The 22,805-nt window shown below is 54.9% G+C and overlaps 1 protein-coding gene across 19 annotated transcripts in view; it reads right to left on the bottom strand.

Moving 5' to 3' along the window:
- Positions 1 to 1,907: 1,907 nt before the first annotated feature.
- ATP2B2 (ATPase plasma membrane Ca2+ transporting 2) overlaps positions 1,908 to 22,805 on the bottom strand; it is a 381,296-nt gene continuing 360,398 nt past the window's right edge. For 14 of the 19 annotated variants that reach the window (XM_024982980.2, XM_024982979.2, XM_024982969.2 and 11 more), the window contains 5 exons: positions 20,863 to 21,076; positions 18,804 to 19,015; positions 18,501 to 18,608; positions 16,449 to 16,631; positions 2,454 to 7,613 (listed from right to left, as the gene is read on the bottom strand). In XM_024982980.2, the coding sequence (XP_024838748.1) occupies positions 7,302 to 7,613; positions 16,449 to 16,631; positions 18,501 to 18,608; positions 18,804 to 19,015; positions 20,863 to 21,076 (1,029 nt within the window). In that variant the 3' untranslated portion in view covers positions 2,454 to 7,301. Of the gene's footprint in view, positions 7,614 to 10,438; positions 10,494 to 14,547; positions 14,720 to 16,448; positions 16,632 to 18,500; positions 18,609 to 18,803; positions 19,016 to 20,862; positions 21,077 to 22,805 lie in introns of all 19 variants that reach the window. The other 5 variants (XM_024982981.2, XM_059879841.1, XM_059879840.1 and 2 more) reach the window with 3 other exon arrangements.

Genomic DNA, 22,805 nt, shown 5'->3' on the forward strand with positions numbered 1-22,805 from the left:
GGAACAGCTCACTTCCGGCGTCGGGCTGGAAGCCCGTCGGGTCCCGACGCGGAGCCTCCGGGCAGCAGCAAGCTCCACTCGCACAAACGTTCCGTCCTCTTCTGAGCGCCATGGCTCCTCCCCTTCTCCGTGCGTAGCGCGCGAGACCAGAGCGGGGTGGGACTCTCGTTTCCATGGCGACCCAGACCCGGGACTTGTAATCTGAAGCTTTAGCCCGTCTTCCCTCGCGACCCAACCCTTCCCTTTTCCTGAGAGCCCACACAGGAAAAAAAGGGACTCCTAAGGAACGTTTCTGGAGAAGGCAATGGCACCCGACTCCAGTACTCTTGTCTGGAAAATCCAGGGACAGAGGCGCCTGGTAGGCTGCAGTCCATGGGGTCGCTAAGAGTCGGAAACGACTGAGCGACTTCACTTTCACTTTTCACTTTTATGCATTGGAGAAGGAAATGGCCACCCACTCCAGTGTTCTTGGCTGGAGAATCCCAGGGACGGGGGAGCCTGGTGGGCTGCCGTCTATGGGGTCGCACAGAGTCGGACACAACTGAAGCGACTTAGCAGTAAGGAACGTTTCTGCGGTTCTGGGTGCGACGGGCCTTACAATGAACATTTTAGGATGATTAATTTGGGGGTAGTGGCCAGAATGGTCCTTGTTCTTCCTTGTTAGTGTCTCCTCAGGACCCAAGCTGGGACCAGGGGCAAAGAAGCCTAGCAAATAAGCCCCTTGCCAGGAGCTGAGCCTGTCTCTCTTCCTGCCCTCTCCAAGCCGGAGGATCCATGCCTCCGAAACTGCCTTTTCCATCACGGCTCTGGGACCCTGTGAATCTGGCCCACCGGCTAGATGCCCCAGGCAAGGAGGGATCTCAGCTCGACTCCTACAGCTAGAGCCCAGGACCCAATCGCCAGTTTCCCCAACCCTTAGGTCCCTGGCTTCTCACCTGCACAGCGAGAATGCTGTAGCTGGACAGAGCCCCTGGTGGGGGTTGCCCTCAGCCTCACATGGTCTGGCAACCCTGAGCTTCTCATGGCTTTTTAGAACTTCAGTGACCCAGGATGGAACCTAGACTCCCCTTGGATGAGTCAGAATCCCTGTTTCCTCTCTTGAAACTGGAGGGAAGTGTCCTAGCAGAAGATGGTTCCTGCTGGAGGGATAATGTTAAGACCCAGAGAGTGTGACAGGCCATCAAGGAGCTGGGAGAGGGGGCCGGAGAGTGGGGTCTTACAGAACTCAGGGCTGGACCTGCAGATTGCAACTCACACTCCACTCCCACCCCAGCTTTCAAGACCTCCAATTTCCCTCTAATGGGAAAATATTCCAGAGGTTTGAGGACTGGTGTTTATGATGGAAAAAAAATGTTGCAGGGAGCAAAGGGGGAGGGGCTCTTGGGTCTCCTGTTGTTCCAGGGACAGGCCCTGATCTTAGATCTGTAGATGATTCTCTGAGCGATAAAATCATGTCGCTTCTTTCTGAGCCCGACTTTCCTTGAGTATAAGATGAGGACAATGACACACCAGATATAAACGCAATGCATGGGGCATAAGGAACTCCCTAGTGTTGGCACTGCAGTTGGAGAGACTGAGGATTTGGGAGAAACGGTGCAACTGTATCCTATTCATTAAGGTATTTGCTGGTGGAACTGAAGTTTTGAGTGCCGACCCTGGCATCAAGATTGCCAGGTATCAATACTGTATCTCCTGCTTACTAGGTGGGCACACCCTTCACCTCTCTGAACTGCTGTCTCTTCTTCTGTTAGGTGGAAACTGTAATAAAACCTCTACAAGGTTGATGCTGGGAGTAAATGGACTTTGGATGCGAAACTGGGTTTGGGTTTGGAAGCTGACTGGGCCTGTGGTGCTTGTTCTGGGAGTCCCCTGAGAAGAGCTGGGATTGTGTGTGCGTGTGTGTGCACGTGGGACCCTCAGCTTTTGAACCAACACTGGACTGTCTCTTGACCTGGGCACGTTCCTGTTCTTTGCTAATGTTCACCAGAGGTGTGCAAAGCTCAGACTCTTAGTGAGCCAGGCTCCCTTCTGCATCCCCCTGTCCCCAGGAGGGGATGATACCTACATCCTTTGTCCATATCTCCCATCACCTCCCTCTGGTTAATCCCAGACCCCAAGTCAGGCCACTGTTAGCTTTCCTTCCTTGGTGCCCCTAGAACCTGAATCTCTACCTCTTTGTCCTCCCGAGGTCTCTTCCCCCAAAAGTCTGGCCGTCTGGGCTTGTCAGCTATTCCTCATGGAGGTTTAATGACTCACGGAACACTGAACTTGCCTCCCTCAAATGGTACAGGAAGGCATGACTCAGTGGAAGGAGAGAGACTGCCCCGGCCCTGTGCACCCTCAGGCAAACTGCCTTTCCCTTCCAGGCACTCAGTTTCCCTCTGAGTTCAAGTCCACGGAGGGCGGGGACCCAGCCATCCCGCGGAAAAAGGCCTTGTGATGTGTACTGTGTCTACATTTCCACGTGTGCATTTATTGTTATTGCTCAGTATAGTGTTGAAAAGGCAGACAAATCCCATTAGTTACAAAGAGCACAAGCCAGAGATACAGAGAAATCGAGAGTGTACAATAAGAGCACAGTCACTTCCCAGCCCCGATTGTCCCAGAGCCCCCCAGAGCCCGGGCAGCTCAGGAAGCTGGAGGCGGCACCATTTCCTTGCTTACTCTGGTATAAAATATGTGCACACAAGAGTTAGCAAAGTGTGGCGACCGACCCTCCCGAGAGGAAAGGTCGGGAGGGAGAGCACCACAGGCGTTACAAGACTTGGGGGAGCCGAGATGGGCGGTCCCAAAGCAGCCTTAAATATCTTGTTTTCATTGGAGGGGGTGATGGCTGATGCCCAGGGCTTGGGATTCCCCCTCCCCTACTTGGGCAGACAGGATCTTTATGTCAAAATCAGGAGAGCTCGCTTTGGGACTTGAGAAAGACCTGGGGATTTTCCGCTATTGTTTGATTTTGGCCTTGGCTCTGGAGGACCCAAAAACCTTCAGAGAAATGCAGCCCGTCCCATCCTCTCCCCACACCTTCTAATGGTGGGATCTTGGGGCCCCTTGGAGAGAGTCTGGGGCTGGGAGGCATGTCACAGTGTACTGATTTGACAGCCTCCTGCAAGTAGAGCAAGAACCACTAGGGGGAGTCAGGGTGGTGAGACGGTCCAGGCAAGAAACGGCTACATCCCGGAGGACCTATCATGGACCTGCTGAAAACTGTCAATAAAGAGCAAGGGGTGACCCCCTCCCCACAAAAACAGCTCAGGAAAAGGAGCCAGGAATAAACGTTTCTCCATGAGGAGAATTGGCAAGTGGGGTACACGTTCTGGTAGCTCTGAGTCTGGGAGAGAACCTTCTATCTCACCTGGACTGGGGCGGATGGAGGGTCCACCCCATCACAGGCAAGGTGGGTGATTTGGGGGCCCACACTGATATTGGGTGGGGGCTCAGTGGCCTCTCCTGACAACACCCTGGCTCAGGGGACAGGTGAGATGATGGGAGGAGTATCAGGCTTCCCTCAAGAGCTAGGATGCCCTTCTTATTTCTCCTTAAAGGGCTATTTAGTGAGCCGGAGTGGACAGTGCTTACAATGGCAGCATGACGTTTGCACCTGTGATGAAAGGGCCCAATATTTGGGGTGAGAGGAGGGCAGAAGGATGCAGGACTTGGCAACATTTTAAATTTACTTGGAAGAATAGACGTGAGAGAATAACCAGGAAATTTTGCTTAAAAAAAAAAAAAGCACGAAGGGTATTTGTCCCACCACATAATAAAAACATCATATAAAGTGACAATAATCAAAACTAGGTGGCTGGTCAGATGAGACACCCTGATGAGGAAACAGAGGGGAAATTCTAGAAATAGACGCAAGTCTCTCTAAGCTGCCAGCGTGTGGGAAAGGGGCGATTTCAATGTGGTAGAAGGGTGGCTGTTCAATCACTGGGCTGCCTGGGCTGAGACAGGCCCAGGATCCTCGCCCCACCGTAGTCACCGCCGTTGGTCTGTGCTCAGAAGCAGGGATCCCTCTTTCTTGTCCGCTCTCTGCTCTGGTTGGGACATGGGCACAAGGGGCCATGGGACGGGGGGTGGGGGCTGGTGGGAGCAACCCAGGCTGCTGCTGAGTTAGGAAGGAAAGTCTTCAGTTTCCTCCCTGTCCACCTCCAAAGGTGGGTGGCTCACTGAATGGGCCCCCTGCTCGTCCCTCACCTGTGGAGGGGTAGACAAATTGGTGAGCTTAGACCTCAGAACCGAGTCTGCTACCTCCTTCTGGAACCTGTCCAGAGAGCAGACAGAAATCTAAGAGGATGGTGCAGTCCCTGACCAGTTAAAAAAAAAGTATATATTACAGAGTGTATAGTCACTGTGTTCTGTTTGATGTTGTTTTTTGCCTTTTTTTTTTTTAAGACCACAGACATTTCAGAACCACACTGCAGGAGTAGGAAGAGTCAGCAATCGAAAGCATCACCATTGCATAGTATTAAATGAACAGAGATGGTGAGTTCTTTATTTACAATTATTGTCTAGATTAAAAAAATTCATAAAAACAGATGAATGGTCATAAATTATTTACCCCCTAATGGGGTGAACTGCCAAACGTACCCCATGCTGCTAGATATAGGACGCCGAGTGCAAGCTTTATGTACTACAGTGAGTTCTGACAAACCAGTCATTTCCTCTGTGTGTGGGTGCAAGTGTGAGGGTGAGGGTATGAGTGTGTATGTGTGTGTGGGCATCCATCATTCCTGACAAGAAAAGACCAGCACCGACATGGGGGCAGTCTAACTTCCATGGCTCCCTATTCTCCCTGGAGCTGAGCCCCGCTCTGGGAGACCCCTCCTGCTTCCCTTGCGTCCTGGCTGAAAATGAGCAGGAGGCCTCATGTGCAAGCCGGGCTTTCCTGGCGTCATGGAATGAGGTCATGGACACACGGTGGGAACACAGGGGGAGATGGAGAACCTCAAAAAAGGAAACTACAAAAAACAACAGAGACGAAAAAAACACACCACGTTCCAAAGCTGCCCCAGGTTCTACAGGAGCAGGTCTTTCTCGAAGGAGAGCAGTGGGCGGTGTGGGCGGTGTTGGTCTTGGAATCCAATAAACACGTCTGAGGGCTGGTCACCCCTTCAGGGGACGCAGTTCCCTCTGCTGGCTACATTCAGAGATGCTGCTTCTCGACATTCAGGAGATGCTCTTGCTCAAAAAAGGTCCTCCTTCCAGGAAGGTCTTGCTAGGTGGGATGGGCTGTCTTGGGATCCCAAACCCTCGGGTTTCTCCACAGCCGTCCAGACACATGCCCTCCCAGCTGACTATGGCTCTTTTCCCGAGTGGCTCTCAATCTTGTTTGTGGAAGAATTCTCTGGGCCTGGAGAAGGGAAGGGCCCGGGCTGACACAGAGCAACCGTGGGAAGGGTCAGTATGAAGAATGCATTTTGCAAGCGAGGCGGGAAGCGTTTTGGTTTTCCTTGAAGCATGGGACATCATCGGTCATGGTATTCAAAATGTCTTTTGCACTGTACAAGTTTATGGAAAAAGATCGTATGCTGAAAAGTCTCAAAGCAAACTTTGTATTCAATACAAAAGTTCTTTTATGAAAAAAGCTGATACCCACAAAGTGCTTAGCAGTTAAGAGGCTGACATACAATTAAATAAGCTCTTATTAAGTGGGATTACTAGTGCTGTTATTGTCTCAGGGGCGGGGGAGAAATAACCACCTTTTCTCACCTGTGATACTGCAGGGTTTCAGAATGGCTTTCTGTCTGGGAAAGCAAGACTTGCTGTTCAAAGGCTACAGTATATATTGTGACTACAGGAAGACGATTTGGTTTAAAAAAAATCACACTGAATACATCTCAATATACACATCATAAGGTTCTTTCGGATCTAAGTAGTGCAGAGCAAAAGGCTATTCTTCTTCAAAAATAAAAATAAAAGCAGCAAGCCTTAAGATCCTCATCCAATCGGCCATCAGCACATTTGCTGCAATCTATGAGGAAATAAGCCTCTAAATTACTAACTGAAAAGAAAATCAACACAACAGCATTTATAATATTGCCGCACTACCTCAGTCTCTGCACAGACAGCGCCAGAGAGAACCTCTGTCGGAAGTGCTCTCAGTAAACTCAAGTGAGTTTCATTGAGAGAAAGTCTTCACTCAGTGCTTGCGGACCCCGCGGCCCTGCGGCCGGCCGGCCATCAGTGCGTGGAGCCCACGAGGACTTCTCTCCGCCTCCCGCTTTGTCTACCGAGCGCGCTGATGGACCCCTCGGGATGGATACCCGCTCACACTTGACTCCTGCCTCCCACGGTAGTGACATTATCGAACGGAAATAGCAGGCAAAAGAAAATCAGAGCATGGCTATCGTAAAACATCGAGGGGTGCAATCCAGGGAGGTGTCTGCCAGGCTGAGCTGTTTTTACAGCATCTCAGCCCCCAGTGTTCTTAAACCATACAAATAGCCGAAGACGTTATCTACAGGTTTGTAAACAAATTACATTCTTCTTTTAGGACATAAATAAGTTAAAATAGAGCAATTTAAGCGGAAACAAGGCAACATGCCGGCAAAAAAATTTTATATATCCATGTATATATATTTATATATATATATGTCTACCTATCTATATGGACGCATACAGTCTCAGAGAAGTATACGTTGATATAGATACAAAGAAATGGATATAACCTTGTGAGTGTCTGAAGTTCTTCGGTTCCATTGGTGCAAATTTACCAGGCGAGTTAAGCTCTGCAATTTCAAAAAGTTGTGAAATTAACCTGTACAACTGAGACCATGCTATGCAAGCATCTCAAAAACTTCACAGACCAGTGGATTGGATAAATAGTCTCAGAAAAGAGTCTGTTTTGCAGTTCCCGCCTAAGAAAAGAAACAAAACAAAACAAAACAAAACCCCTCCCCAACCCCCCAAAAACCAAACCAGGGGAGGACCGGAAGTATGCAGTACATTCATGCAGGGATGTGGCTGGCGCTGGGCAGGGGGCATGGTTGGTCCATGTCAGGCGGGAGCCAGGAAGGGCTAGTTCTGGGAAAACCCCCGCTCACTCCCTTAAGCCCCGCTCCCCACGAGATCCCGCCCTCGCCTCAAGGTGAAAAAGAGTTCAAACAGCATCGCAGCCAGAAAAAAAAAGGGTCTGCTGGGTGGAATCGGTGTTCTCGCCAGTATTTTTTTGTTGGTTTTTGTTTTTTTTTCCTGCTGTTGCTCGCTGCTGCTTGGGTCAGTCAGGTGCCTGGATGGGTGGCTGCCCGGGTAGGGGGTGGGTGTGGTGTGGCGGCGGGGTTGGGGGGGGGGTTCCTCAGCTAAAGCGACGTCTCCAGGCTGTGGATGGGGCTCCCTGGACTTGAAGAGGTAGCTGATTTGCTTGTGTCGGTCGTCAGGTTGATCCCGCTGTCGATGGCGCTGTTGTTTTTGTTGAGCGACGAGGGCGGGCTCGAGTTCTGCTTGAGCGCGGCATCTTCTTCCAGGTCGGTGTCGTCGATGAGGGGGATGTGGGGCTGCGAATCTTCGATCCGGAACTCAGGATGAGCCATGAAGTTATGGATGGAGGTTCGAGACTCAGGCTTTTCTAGACCTTCATAGAGAGAGCTACGAAACGCCTTCACGACGCGGATCTGCAAGGGAAGGGCGGGGGTGAGGCGCACCACCGGGGGGGGGGGGGGCGGTGGTCAAGCTCTGGGGGTCGGGGGTGGGCTCAGGGGAGGGGGGTGGGGAGGCAGAGGGGGCGGGGCACAGCCGGCGGCTGGAATCCACGGGACGGGAGCCGGAAGAATGGAGGAGGGAGGGGGCTCAGGTTATGTGCATCCGAGAGGTCTTTTTTGTTTGTTTGATTTTAATTGATCGGTTTGGGGACAGACTACAGTATTAGCACAGAAGGAAGGAAGCCCCGCCGTAGAGACGACGGGGAACAGTGGTTAGAGGAAGCTTAGTCCACTCCATTGGGCACCCAGACCTAGTGAGAGACTGAGCCTTGTTAACTGGAAAGCAGAGCTTCGACCATGCAGAAGGGTAGCGGGGCCAGGTGGGAATCAAGGAGGAAGAAGGAGAGGCTATTTGTTAAAAAAAAAAAAAAAAAGAAGAATTCATCTTAGAAAAACCACACACCGTTAAGGAACCACACGACATGGAACAGATAACGCGTCACACACACAAAAGGAACAGAGAGGACAGATGGCTGGGTGAGCCGGGATGAGAGGGGGGACACATGAGGGCCAAACAGAGAAGGGGACATCGAACCAAAGCAGCAAAGCAAACCGAAGCCAACTCAGGGCTTTCTGGGGTGCAGCAGAGGCAGCCAGAAAGCGCAGAGGAGCCGGCGGCCGATGACATTCGGGGCTCGGGAGCATGCTGCGGTGGGGGGACGGGAACCACACGGCACACACAGACGGACACACGGCTACACTTGGAAGCCTGCACAATGTGAACGGAGGTCGTTTGTACCCAACGCTTCTTTCCTTCATGCATTTGGGAGGTAAACACTCGAGTATAGACTCAAAGCTCTGGCCAGTCATTGGAGTTGGCTTTGGGGTCCCTGATTTCCTGGTTTTTTTTTTTTTCCCTCTTTCTTTATTTGTGCTTTGAAAACACAAAACCCAAAAATGAGGCCAGAATCAGAGGGGCCGACTCAGCCCCTGGGTAGGATGCTAAGAGGGTTCGGAACTAAGCCACAGAACAGCCAAGATCTTTTATTGTCTGGGTCTCAGTTGGAAGCTGGGTTCCCTGCTGAACGGAAGGAGGCCGGACACGGAGGCGTCCGGACCAGCGGACAGAACAGTGGACACGGAGTCAGGAAGGCCCGAGTCTGCGTCTCGGCTCCCCCACTTCTGGCGCCTTGACTGCAGGCGAGCCAGGCCACCAGGCTGGCAGCCCCGTCCCGCCTCACAGAGGGCACAGGAACGGAACCCTCGCTTTGAAGAGAGGGTCCCGTCCCTGAACTCCTGGGAGGGGAGCCCTGCCTGCCATAGTGAGGGGCCGAAGGGACAAAAGCGCCTCCTCCTCTCTTCCCAGCCCCCACTCAGAGCAGAGCCAGCAGGCGGAGGGAAAAACAGGCATCGATGATGCCTCGGGGGAGCAGACCCTCAGCAGAGGAGGTAGGGGTGCTGACCCGGAGAGCTCGGCCTTCCTGCCCCACATCACAGGCCTGGGGGTGGGGGGCAGAGGACCGGACAGGGTGGGTGTGGGAAGGCCCTCGCAATCCCGGGATTTGTGGCACTAAACCCAGGTTGGTGGGGTGCGTGGCGGGAAAGCCCTGTCCATGGAAGTGATTTTTCATGATGACTGTGGCTGATGGTTTTAAGTGTCACAGCTCAGGGTTTACTCGACTATTGCAGAGAGGAGTCTTTGCAAAGCACATCATAAGCTCCTCTGCCTTCTAATTTAGAGAACACAGAGAATTTAAGTTTGTCAGTGAGCCCTCTTGGTATTATGTAAGACTCCAAAGTTTTGATTTTTTTTTTTTAATTTTTCTCCTCTGCTGCCAGCCATCACTTACTAGTTCTGACTCTTCCTCATCTTCTCAAAACCACCTCTGTCTCTGGTCCTTCTTATGTGCTGTTGGGCTGGGGATTCTGGGGAAATCTGCCTGGTGGGATCCTGCTTTCAATAAGGCGTTGGGTGCTAAGCAAGAGCCAGACACCATGTGCTAGCACTGGCCCTCCGTGATGGCCATGTGGCTGTTCAGAGACGTCCTTCTCCCTGGACACCCTATCTGTGGCCTGTAGAGATTATGCAGTATTCTGACCTCCTGATAACTGGGCCATTACTCCCTTGGTTAAGTGAAAACAACAAAAAAGATGTTGTAGGCCTCAGTCTTCCCAACTGTAAAAGGGGGACACTAATGACCACTGTAGCTGCTCAGCCCCGTGCCCAGAGTGTTCGGAGGCTGAGCTGCAATGAGACGGCAGCCGGGGAGCGCCTGGTGGAGGAGGGGGGATGGTGGCAGGACCCTGTCGTGTGACTGACAACGCGGAGGGGACGACACACAATGAGATGCAGGCCCCTCGCCCTCCCCCTGGAATGGAGACGACAGAAAGAATGGACTGCTCTGGACAAAGACTGTGGGGACAAGACTTTCCGGGACACCCCGCCACGGCCGTTTCAAGTCTCCACTGCGGATCTCTCGCGGCTGAAATGGAAAACAGTATGGGAAGAAAAAAAGCTCTTCCGTCTCCCCTTCCCTGCCTGCCCTGGGGATGGGCCTGTGCTGGCGTGAGCCGCCCTGGGACGTGGGGTGAGGGGGGAAGAGAGGAAGGGTCTGGGGTCTTCAGGTGTTTTGGTTTCATCAGCACACGGGGCGGGGAGGCGGGGTGCTCTAAGGGGGATGCACAGGTCCCGGTCTGGGGTGGGTTGGACATACTCGAATGTTTACCCGGCTTCAAGGAAGCCAAGAGTCTGGGGTTGATTCACATTCATTTCAGGCTCAAGGTTAAAGACTCACAACCTCTTTTAATTTCACTCTCTCTTGCTGAACTCTGTGTCCAGGGTTCTCTAGCCCTCTAGGGAAACAAACACATGGAATATTCAGACAGCGGAGAGGTCTGGGCTCCCCCCCACCACCAACCAGAAGCAAGCCATTTCCTCGCCAACCCAAGTTGCACTAAATTAGTTACCAGGATACTAATGAGAGCTCTGGCTTCCTTTCCTTCTCTTCTCCATATCCCGCCTAAGAGACACAGACTCCTCATCCTAGTGGTCCTCTGAACCTGGAATCTGCAGGGGGCTGGGAGGGGGCATGCCCTCTCTAGACTGGGAAGGCATGGGGAAAGTGGCCCGTCTGGGGTTAGGAGTCTGATGCTCTGGGCCTGGTTGGTTTGAAGGAACAGGAACTTCACTCATGAACATGGAGCATGCTACGAACTTGCTGAATATGAAGACGGCCTGAGATGGGTTAGGAATTTGTGGGAGTAAGAGAGAGAGGAGCCGTGGAGGTTGGCCTCAGATCCTAGAGCTGAACGCTAACTCTGTTCCTGATCGCTGATGGGAGGACACCCCCACCCCAGTCGCTGCCAGGCTGATGGAAATCTCAAGAGGAGGAATGGCTTCCCTGGCTCCCTGGCCCCCAGAGCACTGGCTGCTTTTCACTGGATGTGGCTGTGGGCGTGGGCACTGGTTCCACGGTGGAAACTCAACCTCTGTGGGCTTGTCTGGCAAGTGGTGTGGGTGGTGGGTAAAACGCGGGACTCTGGAGTCAGATCTCTTGTCACTTACGTGCTGTGTGATCTTGGCCAAGTCAGGCCACTTCTCTGAGCCTCAGAGACTTGCTCACTTAAATGGAGGTATTGGCAGATCCTCCGTCTTTGCATTTCAGTTGTGAGGTACATGTGGAGTGGAGGATGTGGGCAAGTGCTTTGGAAAATGGTGGGTTAGGCTCAAGTATCAGGGGCGTGCCATTAAGTTTCTAGGTGAAAAACTCGCTTTTGAGTGAATCGGAAGAGGAAAGCGAGGTCGTGGGCCAGAGTCTCCTTCTGATCATTTGAATGTCAGTCTGACCACACTCTCCGGTCACTGCAGGGCATCTGTCTGCTGGGGCCCCTCTGTCTCACAGTGGTGCTGGGGGAGGGACATGGGACTTGCTGGGGGTGTTCCAGAAGTCAGCTTCACAGACACAGCCCTTCCCTAGGTCTCTGTGGTCACTTCTGATAGCCCAGGGGACCGTGGTTGGACTCCTTCCAAGATTGGATGGTGTCACCGACTCAATGGACATGAGTCTGAGCAAAATCCGGGAGGTGGTGAAGGACAGGAAAGCCTGGGGTGCTGCAGTCCGTGGGGTCGCAAAGAGTCGGACACGACTGAGCGACTGAACAGCAACAAAGGTACAGAAAGCCCAGGTGTTCTTTGCCTCAGCAGGCAGCCCTCCTTTACCCAGAGTCCTGGGAGGGAGATCCTGCTCGGCGGAGGCAGGGGCAGCCCATGTCTCCATCCACCCCATGTGGGGCCCTGCTTCCTGGCCACCTGCTTCACAACCTGTGCCAAGAAAGCCTCTGGGCTTCTGGAGGGAACTGCCTGGTACCCAGAGGGCTCCTGGAGTCCCTGGAGACCAGAGGCGGCGACATGGCTATAGAAACTATTCAAGCAAAGGAGAAACTAAGGGGTATATGTTTAGAGTTCACGTCATGACTATGTTGACCCAAATCTGTGTGTTGAGACCACAAAGGCTTTGATCCCTTTTGGAACAAGTACCCTCGTGCAGGGGGATGCTCAGGCTCTTTTTGGAGACCTGATGCCCAAGAAAAGGTCCTAGTAGGACCCAGAGTCACAGGCTGGATTCTGCAATCACAGGTAGGAATGCAAGATCCCTAAGGAGGCGTGATGCCTGGAGAGATGCAGGATGGTGCTTGGGCAAGGGAGTCATGCTTAAGAAGCCCCTTTAGGGTCCTCTGAGAAAATGACGGGTCATGGGCAAGACCTGTAGGCTCCTTCTCAAATGCTGTTCCAAAGCTGGGTCACCTCATGGGATAAAGGGATCAACTTGGCCTGAAAGGAAGCTGCCTTAGAGAAAGGGAGCGAAAGGCAGGTGGAGATGGGCATTTCTCTGAAGGAAGAGTGTTGAGAACCAATTGGCCCAGGACTAGCCTTACTGAGTGGTTTTATAAAGAACAGAAGAAAGGACTCAAGACGACTGCGCTCTTTCCTCGAGACCGTGAGAGCTAAGATGTGAGGTCGAACAAGGGAGAGGCTGCGGGGTGGCCAGGAGCGCAGTGAGCTCTGTGCTGGCCAGGACGAGTGGGGCCCCACGCTTCAAGAAAGAGACCGAGCCAGGGAGGACAAAGGACTGGACCTGGAGATGACCTCCTGGGAGTCAGACCAGCTGGAGGGATGCAGGAGGGATGTGGGAACGGAGAGAAAGGGACTCTTCCCCACTGGCTGTCCAGCCCCGAGCACTTCTGGTCTCCATGCTTGGAGGTAGGAGGCACCGCTGAGCAAGGCCACGGCTTAGCTGATGTGGGAGTAAGGCCGATGGGTGCGGGCCTCCTGCTGAGGAGGGGCCTCTCTGGTGTGAAGGGAGAAGAGGGTGGGATCAAAGTGCCTCCTGCCCAGAGAGAGCCTGGCACTGACTTCCGGTGACAAGGCCTCCTGGAAACGAGGCTCAGGCACCATCTGCTCAAACGGCCCCACTTCACCTTGGCTCCTCTGGTTTCCCCATCGCTGTGTTTTCATGCTGATGAACCAGTACAGGGTTTTGCCACGTTTCTGCATGCCTCCTGTCATCTCACATACCTGGTGGGACTGTACCCACGGAAGGGTTCATGGGACGCACCACCAACAGCGCCCTGTGACTTGTGCCTCCTGCCTGAGGGCTCGGGCAGCATCGTGCCCACCCAGCACATGGTCCTTTCTTGCCTGGTGGCAGAGGATGTGTGTTTGGGTCTTCTGTGCTTAGAAGAGGACAGAGGTCCCTTATAAACTACAAGAGATGAGGCCTGGAGTCTCATGAAAGAAGCCCGAGGGCTGGGAGTGAGCACACAGCTGGGAGAGAGGGGACCAGACTACAGCTCCCCCATTGTTTGGGAGGGGCTGACTAGAGACCAGGGAAGGGAGGCAGGTGGTAAACAGAATCTTCTCATGCCCTCTGGGGCCCGAGGCCATTAGGGGGTTCAGAAAGATCTAGACAAGGCCAGACATGAGTGACCTTGGGCGGAAGCCACGGTATAAGGAGATGAGCTCGTGGGAGGAGTTCAGAGTCCTAGGCTGCCCCTTTGATGAGGAAGGAGGAAGCTGAGGCTTGGACCAGGTCCACAAGCCTGCCAGCAGCCAGCCCAGATAAGACCCCGCCGGGTCAAGGGGAATGGGGTCAGGAGCCTTGACCCTTCCAGGGAGGGCTCAGGCCTTCACTGTGCTCCAAGCCCTGCTGCAGGGAGAAGAGTATACGAGGCAGCCGGGGCTGTCAGAGGCACAGGGCAGAGGATGGAGGGTCTGCACGACGGGGCACAGGGCCTCGGGCTGCGATCCCCGTGGGGGCCTGGGTCCCCTGACCGACTGTGATCCCTAACCTCTAGTGCGCCCTCTGGGTGGGTCTCGCTGTGGCCGACCGTGACCCCGAGAGCCTTTTCTCCCTTGACCCACAGTGACCCTCGGCCTGACTTTGACTGCAAGATTGTGATCTGCTGGCCAACTCTGACCCTCGTAAGCCAGGCTTTTCCTGACCCTACACTGATTGGGATACCTCATACCCCTTAGCTGACTGCATCCCCACTTGGCCTCCGTGACCCTGTGGGGGACTGTGACCATTCGATCACTGAAACCTCCCTGAGTGACGGTGCTCCTTTGACTGACCCAGACTTTCTGACCACTCATGACCCTCCCGACCCCACAACGGCCTGGTCCATAACCCCTAACTCTGACTCCAGACGCCTCTGACCCACCAAGGGACTGCCACCCCGTGCCTGGCTGTGGTCGGCTGATCATCTGGGACCCTCCTCCTCAATGGCCGGGGCCCCTCAGCTCCCTGGGCCTAACCATGAGCGGCTGGCTGCCCCCCAGCCCCTGCCCGCCTGCCCCCCGCGGCGCTGGCAGTGGCGGCTCCCGAGGCGGTAAGGGGGTCACACTCACGCCCAGCTGCAGCAGGAGGAAGGCTGGTCGGAGAGGAAAGAGCATTGGACAACGACACGCGACTAGGGCTAGAGAGATTGGCTACGTCCTGGCTCTGGCTGGTGACGGAGGATTGTCTCCGCAGGGCCCCCTGAAAGGAGGCTCCGCTCTTGAAAGTATTGACTACTTCAATCTGCAACGGAGGAGAGAATGAGACAAGTTGCAAAGAGAACGGACACGACAGCTTCACGACTGACAGGCGCCACGCCACGAGGACAGCCGCAGCCACGGCAAGACGACACGCCACTTACACCAAGACGACAATACCAGACACGTCCAAGGCTCTGAGAGACGTCTGCTCAGTCGGGCACCTGGGCTTCCGGGGCCCGGGGACAGCGGGGAGACCCAGGGCCCGGCAGCAGCACCGATCTAGTGGCCTGGGGGCTGGTGGGCTGGGGGATGTTAAACGTGGGGTTTGCAGGCAGAGGGGGTGCTCAGCCCCTGGGACCAGGCGTGGAGCCGGAGTGGTGAGGAGGGGACTCCGGGGAGGACCGACATTGGCCCAGATACCTGCTCTGTCATGTACGAGCTAGGTGCCCTTGGACAGGTCACTGCCCGGAGGCAGTTTCTTGTCCTTCAGAAGGGGCAGTGCCACCAACCTACCTGGCAGGGCTAAGCTGTGAGGGACAAAGCACTGACCCACTTAGTGGTCCGAAAGAGTCAGGCTGGACGGGACTCGTGCCTGCTCAAGAAACTACAGTCCTTGGAATCCTCCTGAAGGGCTTGGCGGCCGGGCTGGGTGTCAGCAGGTGGGTGTCTCAGGGCTCTGTGTGGCAGCTGCCAGCCCTCGAGGGCAGTGGGGGGTGGGGAGGTGGCCAGGGGCCACCGGGAGGGCTAGTTCCAGCGCCCACAATGCTGGCCGTCAGGAGGCTCTGGGTCTGCAAGCTGCTCCCTGCACCCAGCGCTCACAAAGGGCTGTCTCCCAAGCGTCAGTTACCCCTAAAGCTAGGTGGGGGGCTGGAAAGGCCCAGGAGATGTTTGGGACAGCGCCCTGTGCAGGGTGAGGCAGCCCAGGTGATCTGTTTGTGTTGCGAATGGGTGGAAATGCAGTGGTCTGCCACGTGGGGCTGCGCACCCAAGGTTGGGGGCCCCTGACGTGCTTCCCAGAGGGTGTGGGGTGGGATGGGGCGCCATGACCTTCCCAGGCCGGCTGGGCAGGAGACTGCCCCACTCTTGGTCTCTGGGTCTTTTTGTTCTTCACCACACAGGGCTGTGAAAGCACCCTGGGAACTGTAACGCTGACCCAGGGAGAGGGATGCTGTGAGTGTGGGGGCCCCACCTTCTTGGTGTGTGTCGCCTGGTGGCAGGCTCTGTTCTGTGGGGAAGAAATCTGCTCTTGGCTGAACACACATCCTGCACCGGTGCTCTACGTCTGTGTCCTTGCAGTGTGTGTTTTAAAACCGAACTTTGTTCCCCAAAACTGACTCAACGCCCCAGTGGGGGCTGGGGGAGTGCCTGAAGCACCCGCCCCACCCCCCCACCCCCAGGAGGAAGCTGTGTGCAGAAGAGCCTCAGGGCTGACCCCCTGGCTGGGAGAATCTGGGGCCCACTCTGGCCTCAAGCCGCCATCGTGGCCTCCTGGTAGCCACCCGGCAGCCCTGATCCACCGCCCCCCAACAGCCCTGAAGGGAGCCCCCACCTCCTCGGCCCTCAGAGCCACCCCTCCCCACAAAGTCCACTGTGGGCGTGACCCTGGTGTGACCCCCCTCGCCCAGTGGACGGGGAGGTGGGACATTCCCTGGCACAGCCAGGGAGAGCGCACGCGGGGAGCGTCGGTGCGCCCGAGGCTGATCAGAGGGTGGGCTCTAGGCCCGCCCCTCATCTCCGTCACCGCCCACCCGGCCCCCGGGAGCTGCCAGTACCTGCGTCTGGATCCGGTTCAGACCTCGGAACCACAGGATCTGGCCCCGCCGCAGCTCGCGCTCGGCGTGGTCTATCTCCTCCACGTCCTCGTTGAGCTCCTCCTCGGGGATCTCCTCCTTCTGCGTGAGCCTGCCCGCCTCCTTGAGGAACTTGAGCCTGCTGGTCGGGATGGTGGCGATGACCTGCGGAGGGGCCCAGCCATTAGCGTCGGCATCCGTGGAGGGGTCGGCTCCTGTCACTCACTCACCTAGTTACCGTCAACTCACCTCCCCTCTTCCCCAACCCAATCTTTAGATTTCTTTCTAATTCCCTCGCTTATCCAGAGTCAGCAGGACATGGTGGGAAATCTTGGGAGTTGGACATACACGTGACTTTGACTACCCCAGACTTCACTGGTCACGTGACCTTGGGCAAGTCATGTAACCTCTCTGAGCTCTAGCTTTCCCTTCTGGAAAGCTTGGGGGGCCAGTTCTCAGAGTTGGACATGGTGTGTCTAAGTCACTGGCTTAATTCTTCCTGAGGTCCCTGGGGTGCCCAACCCTGGGCAACAGGGGCTCGGAGCTTAGGTGCCTGGGGGCAGTCAATGCTGGGAGACTCTTGGAATGTCTGCCCTCCTGGAAGGGAAGGCAATAGGGGAAGGGGCTATGTCTTCCTTCTTACTCTTCCTCCAAACGGCTTGTCCGTAGGGCTGAGGCCTGAGTGCAGGCCCCATGGGGTAACTGAGGTGGCTGGGGTCAGAGGCCGCTTACATCTTCTCTAGGGACAGATAGGGGCTGGCCTGGACACTCTCAGGGGTTCCCTGGGAGTCTGAGGTGGCATCGTCCTTAGGGGTCAGGAACCATCTTGTCCAGATGCCAAGGGCTCCCTGAGGGAGCAGGCCCCCATGAGACAAAGATGTCCAGGCTCAAGGGTGCCCGGGGAATGGGCTTGCTAAGTCAAATCTAGTTTATCAACTCTCCAAAGACACTCTGAAGTTTAAAGAAGGTTATTTTGAGTGAAACTAAAGTTCCTTCTTGACCTTCTAGTTAATTTCTGTCACTGGAGTTTCCCACTTTAGCCTGGAAACAGCTTGAAGGCAAGACCAATGTCTTAGGTCTGCCGAGGCCCTCTGCCTAGATCCAGCTCCAGACACCATGTCCTCTGAGCTGCAAGCTGTGAGCTCGAGATGGTGCACGTGTGTGTGTGCGTGTGGCTTGGTGGGGGGACGTTCTGGAGAGGAGCCAGCCCAGGGTTCCCCAGAGCCTCAGAGGGTCACGGATGGCTGCAGACAGCACCACGATGCAGCGGAGGTCACCCCTCTTACATTCCCTCGGAGCTCTCTGCAGGACCTTCTGCTGGGTGCCACAACCCCTGTGACACCCTTTACAGCTGGCCGCCTCGGGCTCTGAGCCTTGGCTGGTCATGACATCTAGTTAGAGTTTAATAACATTGATCATGTTACTTTTTTTTTTATCAGTTTCTGTTTATGGCAAATAATACTTATTTTCCTATCAGTAATGTAAGTTGCCTTTTGAAATAAATTTCAGTTAAAAAACCAGACAGGATTAAAAGAAAATATCAAACAACAGGATCAGTGGTGTATGTGTGCACGCGTGTGTGCTCAGCCGCTTCAGTCGTGTGTGACTCTTTGAGACCCCATGGACTGTATGTGGCCCACTGGCCTGGTTTCTCTGTCCATGGGATTCTCCAGGCAAGAATACTAGAATGGGCTGCCATGCCCTTCTCCAAGAGACCTTCCCGACCCAGGGACTGCACCCTCGACTCTGGCATCTATCTGCGTCAGCAGGTGTGTTCTTTGCCACCAGCGCCACCTGGGAAGCCCCTCGGCAGCGTATAGCTGGAAGCAAAAGTCATAGTGGCGATACCCACGTGACCATCATGTGAGACCAGGGTCAACCCCCGTTGCTCCAGCCCCCAGAAATGGGGGCCAGACAGCTAGTCCTTGCAGGAGCCAGGACCTATGGGTGAGGATCCTGGACTCCCCCAGCCAGTGCTCTCTCCAGGGCGTCCCTGCTGAGGGGCCCCTCGCGCTGCCCACCTGCAGTACTCACCTGGCCCCAGACAAGCTCTCCTAACCCGATGAATATGCACCACATCCACTGGTCCAGCTGCAGCGGGGAGCAGCTGAAGGGCTTCCCCCCAAACTGCACGATCACTATCTGGAGAGAAAGGGGGCAGAGAGAGACAGAAAGGCCATCAGGGGCCAGCTCAGAGGTCTGGGCTCCCAGGGCATTGCTGAGGGGCTCCGGCTGCCTGATGCTGCCCCCGCCAGCCAGGCCAGCATGGGGGCCTGGTACCTGGATGGCAAAGGTGCTCAGCCCCCCACCAGCCAGGCCAGCATGGGGGCCTGGTACCTGGATGGCAAAGGTGCCCAGTACGATGGTGCAGAAGATGGGGTTCCGGAAGATGCCGTCGAAAACATTGCGCTCGCCGTGGATCTTGCGGGCATTGATTTCGTTGAAGAGCTGCATCATGACGAAGGTGTTGAAGATGATGGTATAGTGCTCAGAGGGCGGCGAGTGCAGGGGTGCGTTCCTCCCGCTGTCGATCTGGAACATCTTCTCGCCTGCCAAGTCAAGAGGGCGGGAGCTGGGCTGAGGGTCGGGACTGGGAGGGACGCCTGGCCCTGTGTGGAGGCCTCTTCTGAGCAGCCAGGAGGGTCACCCAGATGCGGGAGGCACTCTCTGGACACTGGGGGGCTAGGTGGGCCTGCGCCATGGGGTGTAAGTGAAGGGGTAACAGCACCCTTTCTTTAGGGGCCAAGTGCCTTGGGTGAACTTTCTTCCAGTGTTTTGAGGAAATCTAATAAAGGCGGGAGGCCAGCTGTGCTTCCAGGCAACAGGGCTTATAAAAAGCGGCCCCTGGTTGGCAAACTCCTCTGGACTGGGAGGACAGGGCGTGGCCTTGGAACGTTTGGCGGGAGGCCTTGGCTTTCTGCACTTGTGTTGTTTCTCAGTTACTCAGTTGTCTGACGCTCTGAGACCCCATGGACTATAGCCCTCCAGGCTCCTCTGTCCTTGGAATTCTCCAGGCAAGAATACTGGAGAGGGTAGCCATTCCCTTCTCTAGGCGACCTCCTTTACCCAGGGATTGAACCCAGATCTCCTGCATTGCAGGCAGATTCTTTATTGTCTGAGCCACCACGGAAGCTGTAGCTTTGGGTTCCCCCAAAAGTGTGGCTGCCTGTAACTGAGCATGTCCTTGCGGAGACCTCTGGGAGCTCAAGGGGCTGTTACAAGACAGACCAGTTCCGATATGGATGGTGAGCCTTCCAGGCCAGGCTGGCTCCAGACCCACCCAGGTGGCCTCCCTCATTCTTTGTGAGGGCTCAAAGAATGACACCACGGGGGCTGTCACGTGGTGGGGCAACACAGCTCCCGGCTGCTCTGCGGACACCGCCCATGGCATGCCTGATGCCATCCCATGTCCTTTTGCAGCGCCGCACAAGCTGGTGCTGGGAGGGCTTGTGGGGTTTTCTGACGGTGAGAGTCTAGCTGAATCCAGAAGCACCCAGAGCAGATGCTCAAGTGGGGAAGCCAGTGAGTCAACCAGGGGCCTCCTCCTCCTTTCTTCCCCAACTGACAGCTTTCTCTGTGAGTCTCTGCTGCTCTGCATTCCCGAACATCCTCTAAGGCTTCTCACGATCATCCTTACAACTATCCTGCCGGCACAACGAACAAGAACTGCCCTTTGAGAAATGGGTTCCTGCCCCAACCCCATCCAGGCTTGCTGGCGTCGAAAGCCCAGCTCAGGGATCTGAGGGAATCCCACTGGCCCCAGTTTGTTGTGTGACCCTGGGCCACCATCTGCCTGCCTCTGGGCACCTCCAGGTGCCAGGGGTCGGATTACCTTGGAAGCACCCTGGAAGCCAGGCCAGTCTGAGTTCCAGCCAGGTCTCTTCTCAGCCCAGGTGCCCCCTCAGGCTGGCTGCATGTCCTTGGGCAAGTCACCTCCCCTCTCTGTCCCTGGTGCCTCATTGTCATGGGGGTGGTGGCACAGGTGCCCAAGAAAAGTGTGGAAACAGCTGGCTTGTAGGCAGGTGTGTGGCTCTTTTCCAGGAGGCCTTGGTGAGGAGCCTTCTACCGGGCAAGGGTCACGTGTGGGAGTGCTGAGAACAGGGGCCGGTCACTCCCCCTAGTGTCTCGGGCTCCTGGGGGGGCTGGCATGACGCCCTGCCTTGCACAATGTGTACGCAGTGTCCAGAGTTGTCATCAGTGGGAAAAGCCCAGTCTTTGGGGTTGCCAGACCTGGGCCAGGGCCTGGCTCTACCCAAGATTTGCTGTGTGACCCCAAGCCACTAACTTCACCTCTCTGGGCCTCCATTACTTCCTCAGCAAACAGGCGGGTGACTGGGAGTCCAGAGCGGCCGGGTCTGGGCCATGGAGTCCTGGGTGGGCAAGGCAGGGGACTCACCGACGAAGAGCAGGGTGAAGATGAGGGTGAGCTGGTAGACGGCATGGCCCAGGATATTCTTCATCATGGTCCGAGAGATGAGGGGCTTGTTGCGGCCATACGGCTTCCTCAGGAGCAGGGTCTCGGTGGGCGGCTCAGTGGCCAGCGCCAAGGAGGCGAACGTGTCCATGATGAGGTTCACCCAGAGCATCTGCACGGCCTTCAGGGGGGAGTCCTGGGGACCGTGGGTGAGACGGTAGTGATGAATACCTCCTAGATATTTATCACGGGAGGTTGGCCATCCACTGCCCTGATGTGCCTTGCGTGGGGCTCATCGCCAGAGTGTAAGCTGCTCCCCTTGAGGCCAGCTCTGCCAGTGTGTCTCCCTTGGCTGGCCAGCCCAGCCCAGGGTTCCAGAGTGGGTGCTGAGAAGGTTTGTCAGGCCTTCCGTGGAGAACTACCCAGCCCTATTCACCTCAGCGCTGTCTTTTCCCCCAGGGAGAAAATCAAGCCCCAGGCATCACGGCCACCACTTCCACACCCTGTGCTTTGTAAATATAGCCACACCCCCGCCATCTTCACTCCTCCCCTCCAGCCCCCATTGGCCATGTCTCGTCCAGGCTCAGGTCAAGTGCCCCCACAAGCATCTTCCACACAGACCCCAGCTCCCCTGCTTCCTGCTGCCTCTTTCCCCTTGACCATCAGTGAATCAATGACTCGGGCTTCTCCTTCTCACAAACAACGCCTGGCACCCTGTCCCCTTTTCACTACCATCCAATTTCTCCTTCAGTTCAGTTCAGTTCAGTCGCTCAGTCGTGTCTGACTCTTTCTGACCCCATGAATTGCAGCACACCAGGCCTCCCTGTCCATCACCAACTCCCACAGTTCACCCAAACTCATGTCCATCAAGTCGGTGATGCCATCCAGCCATCTCATCCTCTGTCGTCCCCTTCTCCTCCTGCCCCCAATCCCTCCCAGCATCAGAGTCTCTTCCAATGAGTCAACTCTTCGCATGAGGTGGCCAAAGTATTTCATTCCTTCCAAAGAACACCCAGGACTGATCTTTAGAATGGACTGGTTGGATCTCCTTGCAGTCCAAGGGACTCTCAAGAGTCTTCTCCAACACCACAGTTTAAAAGCATCAATTCTTCGGTGCTCAGCTTTCTTCACAGTCCAACTCTCACATCCACACATGACCACTGGAAAAACCATAGCCTTGACTAGACGGACCTTTGTTGGCAAAGTAATGTCTCTGCTTTTGAATATGCTATCTAGGTTGGTCATAACTTTCCTTCCAAGGAGTAAACGTCTTTTAATTTCATGGCTGCAATCACCATTTTGGATTTTTTTTTGATTTTTGATTTTGGAGCCCCCGAAAATAAAGTCTGACACTGTTTCCACTATTTCCCCATCTATTTTCCATGAAGTGATGCGACCAGATGCCATGATCTTCTTTTTCTGAATGTTGAGCTTTAAGCCAACTTTTTCACTCTCCTCTTTCACTTTCATCAGGAGGCTTTTTAGTTCCTCTTCACTTTCTGCCATAAGGGTGGTGTTATCTGCATATCTGAGGTTATTGATATTTCTGCCGGCAATCTTGATTCCAGCTTGTGCTTCTTCCAGTCCAGTGTTTCTCATGATGTACTCTGCATATAAGTTAAATAAGCAGGGTGACAATATACAGCCTTGATGCACTCCTTTTCCTATTTGGAACCAGTCTGTTGTTCCATGTCCAGTTCTAACTGTTGCTTCCTGACCTGCATACAAATTTCTCAAGAGGCAGGTCAGGTGGTCTGATATTCCCATCTCTTTCAGAATTTTCCACAGTTTATTGTGATCCACACAGTCAAAGGCTTTGGTATGGTCAATAAAGCAGAAATAGATGTTTTTCTGGAACTCTCTTGCTTTTTCCATGATCCAGCGGATGTTGGCAATTTGATCTCTTGTTCCTCTGCCTTTTCTAA

This window comes from Bos taurus, chromosome 22, assembly GCF_002263795.3.
Source record: "Bos taurus isolate L1 Dominette 01449 registration number 42190680 breed Hereford chromosome 22, ARS-UCD2.0, whole genome shotgun sequence".
NCBI lineage: Eukaryota > Metazoa > Chordata > Mammalia > Artiodactyla > Bovidae > Bos > Bos taurus.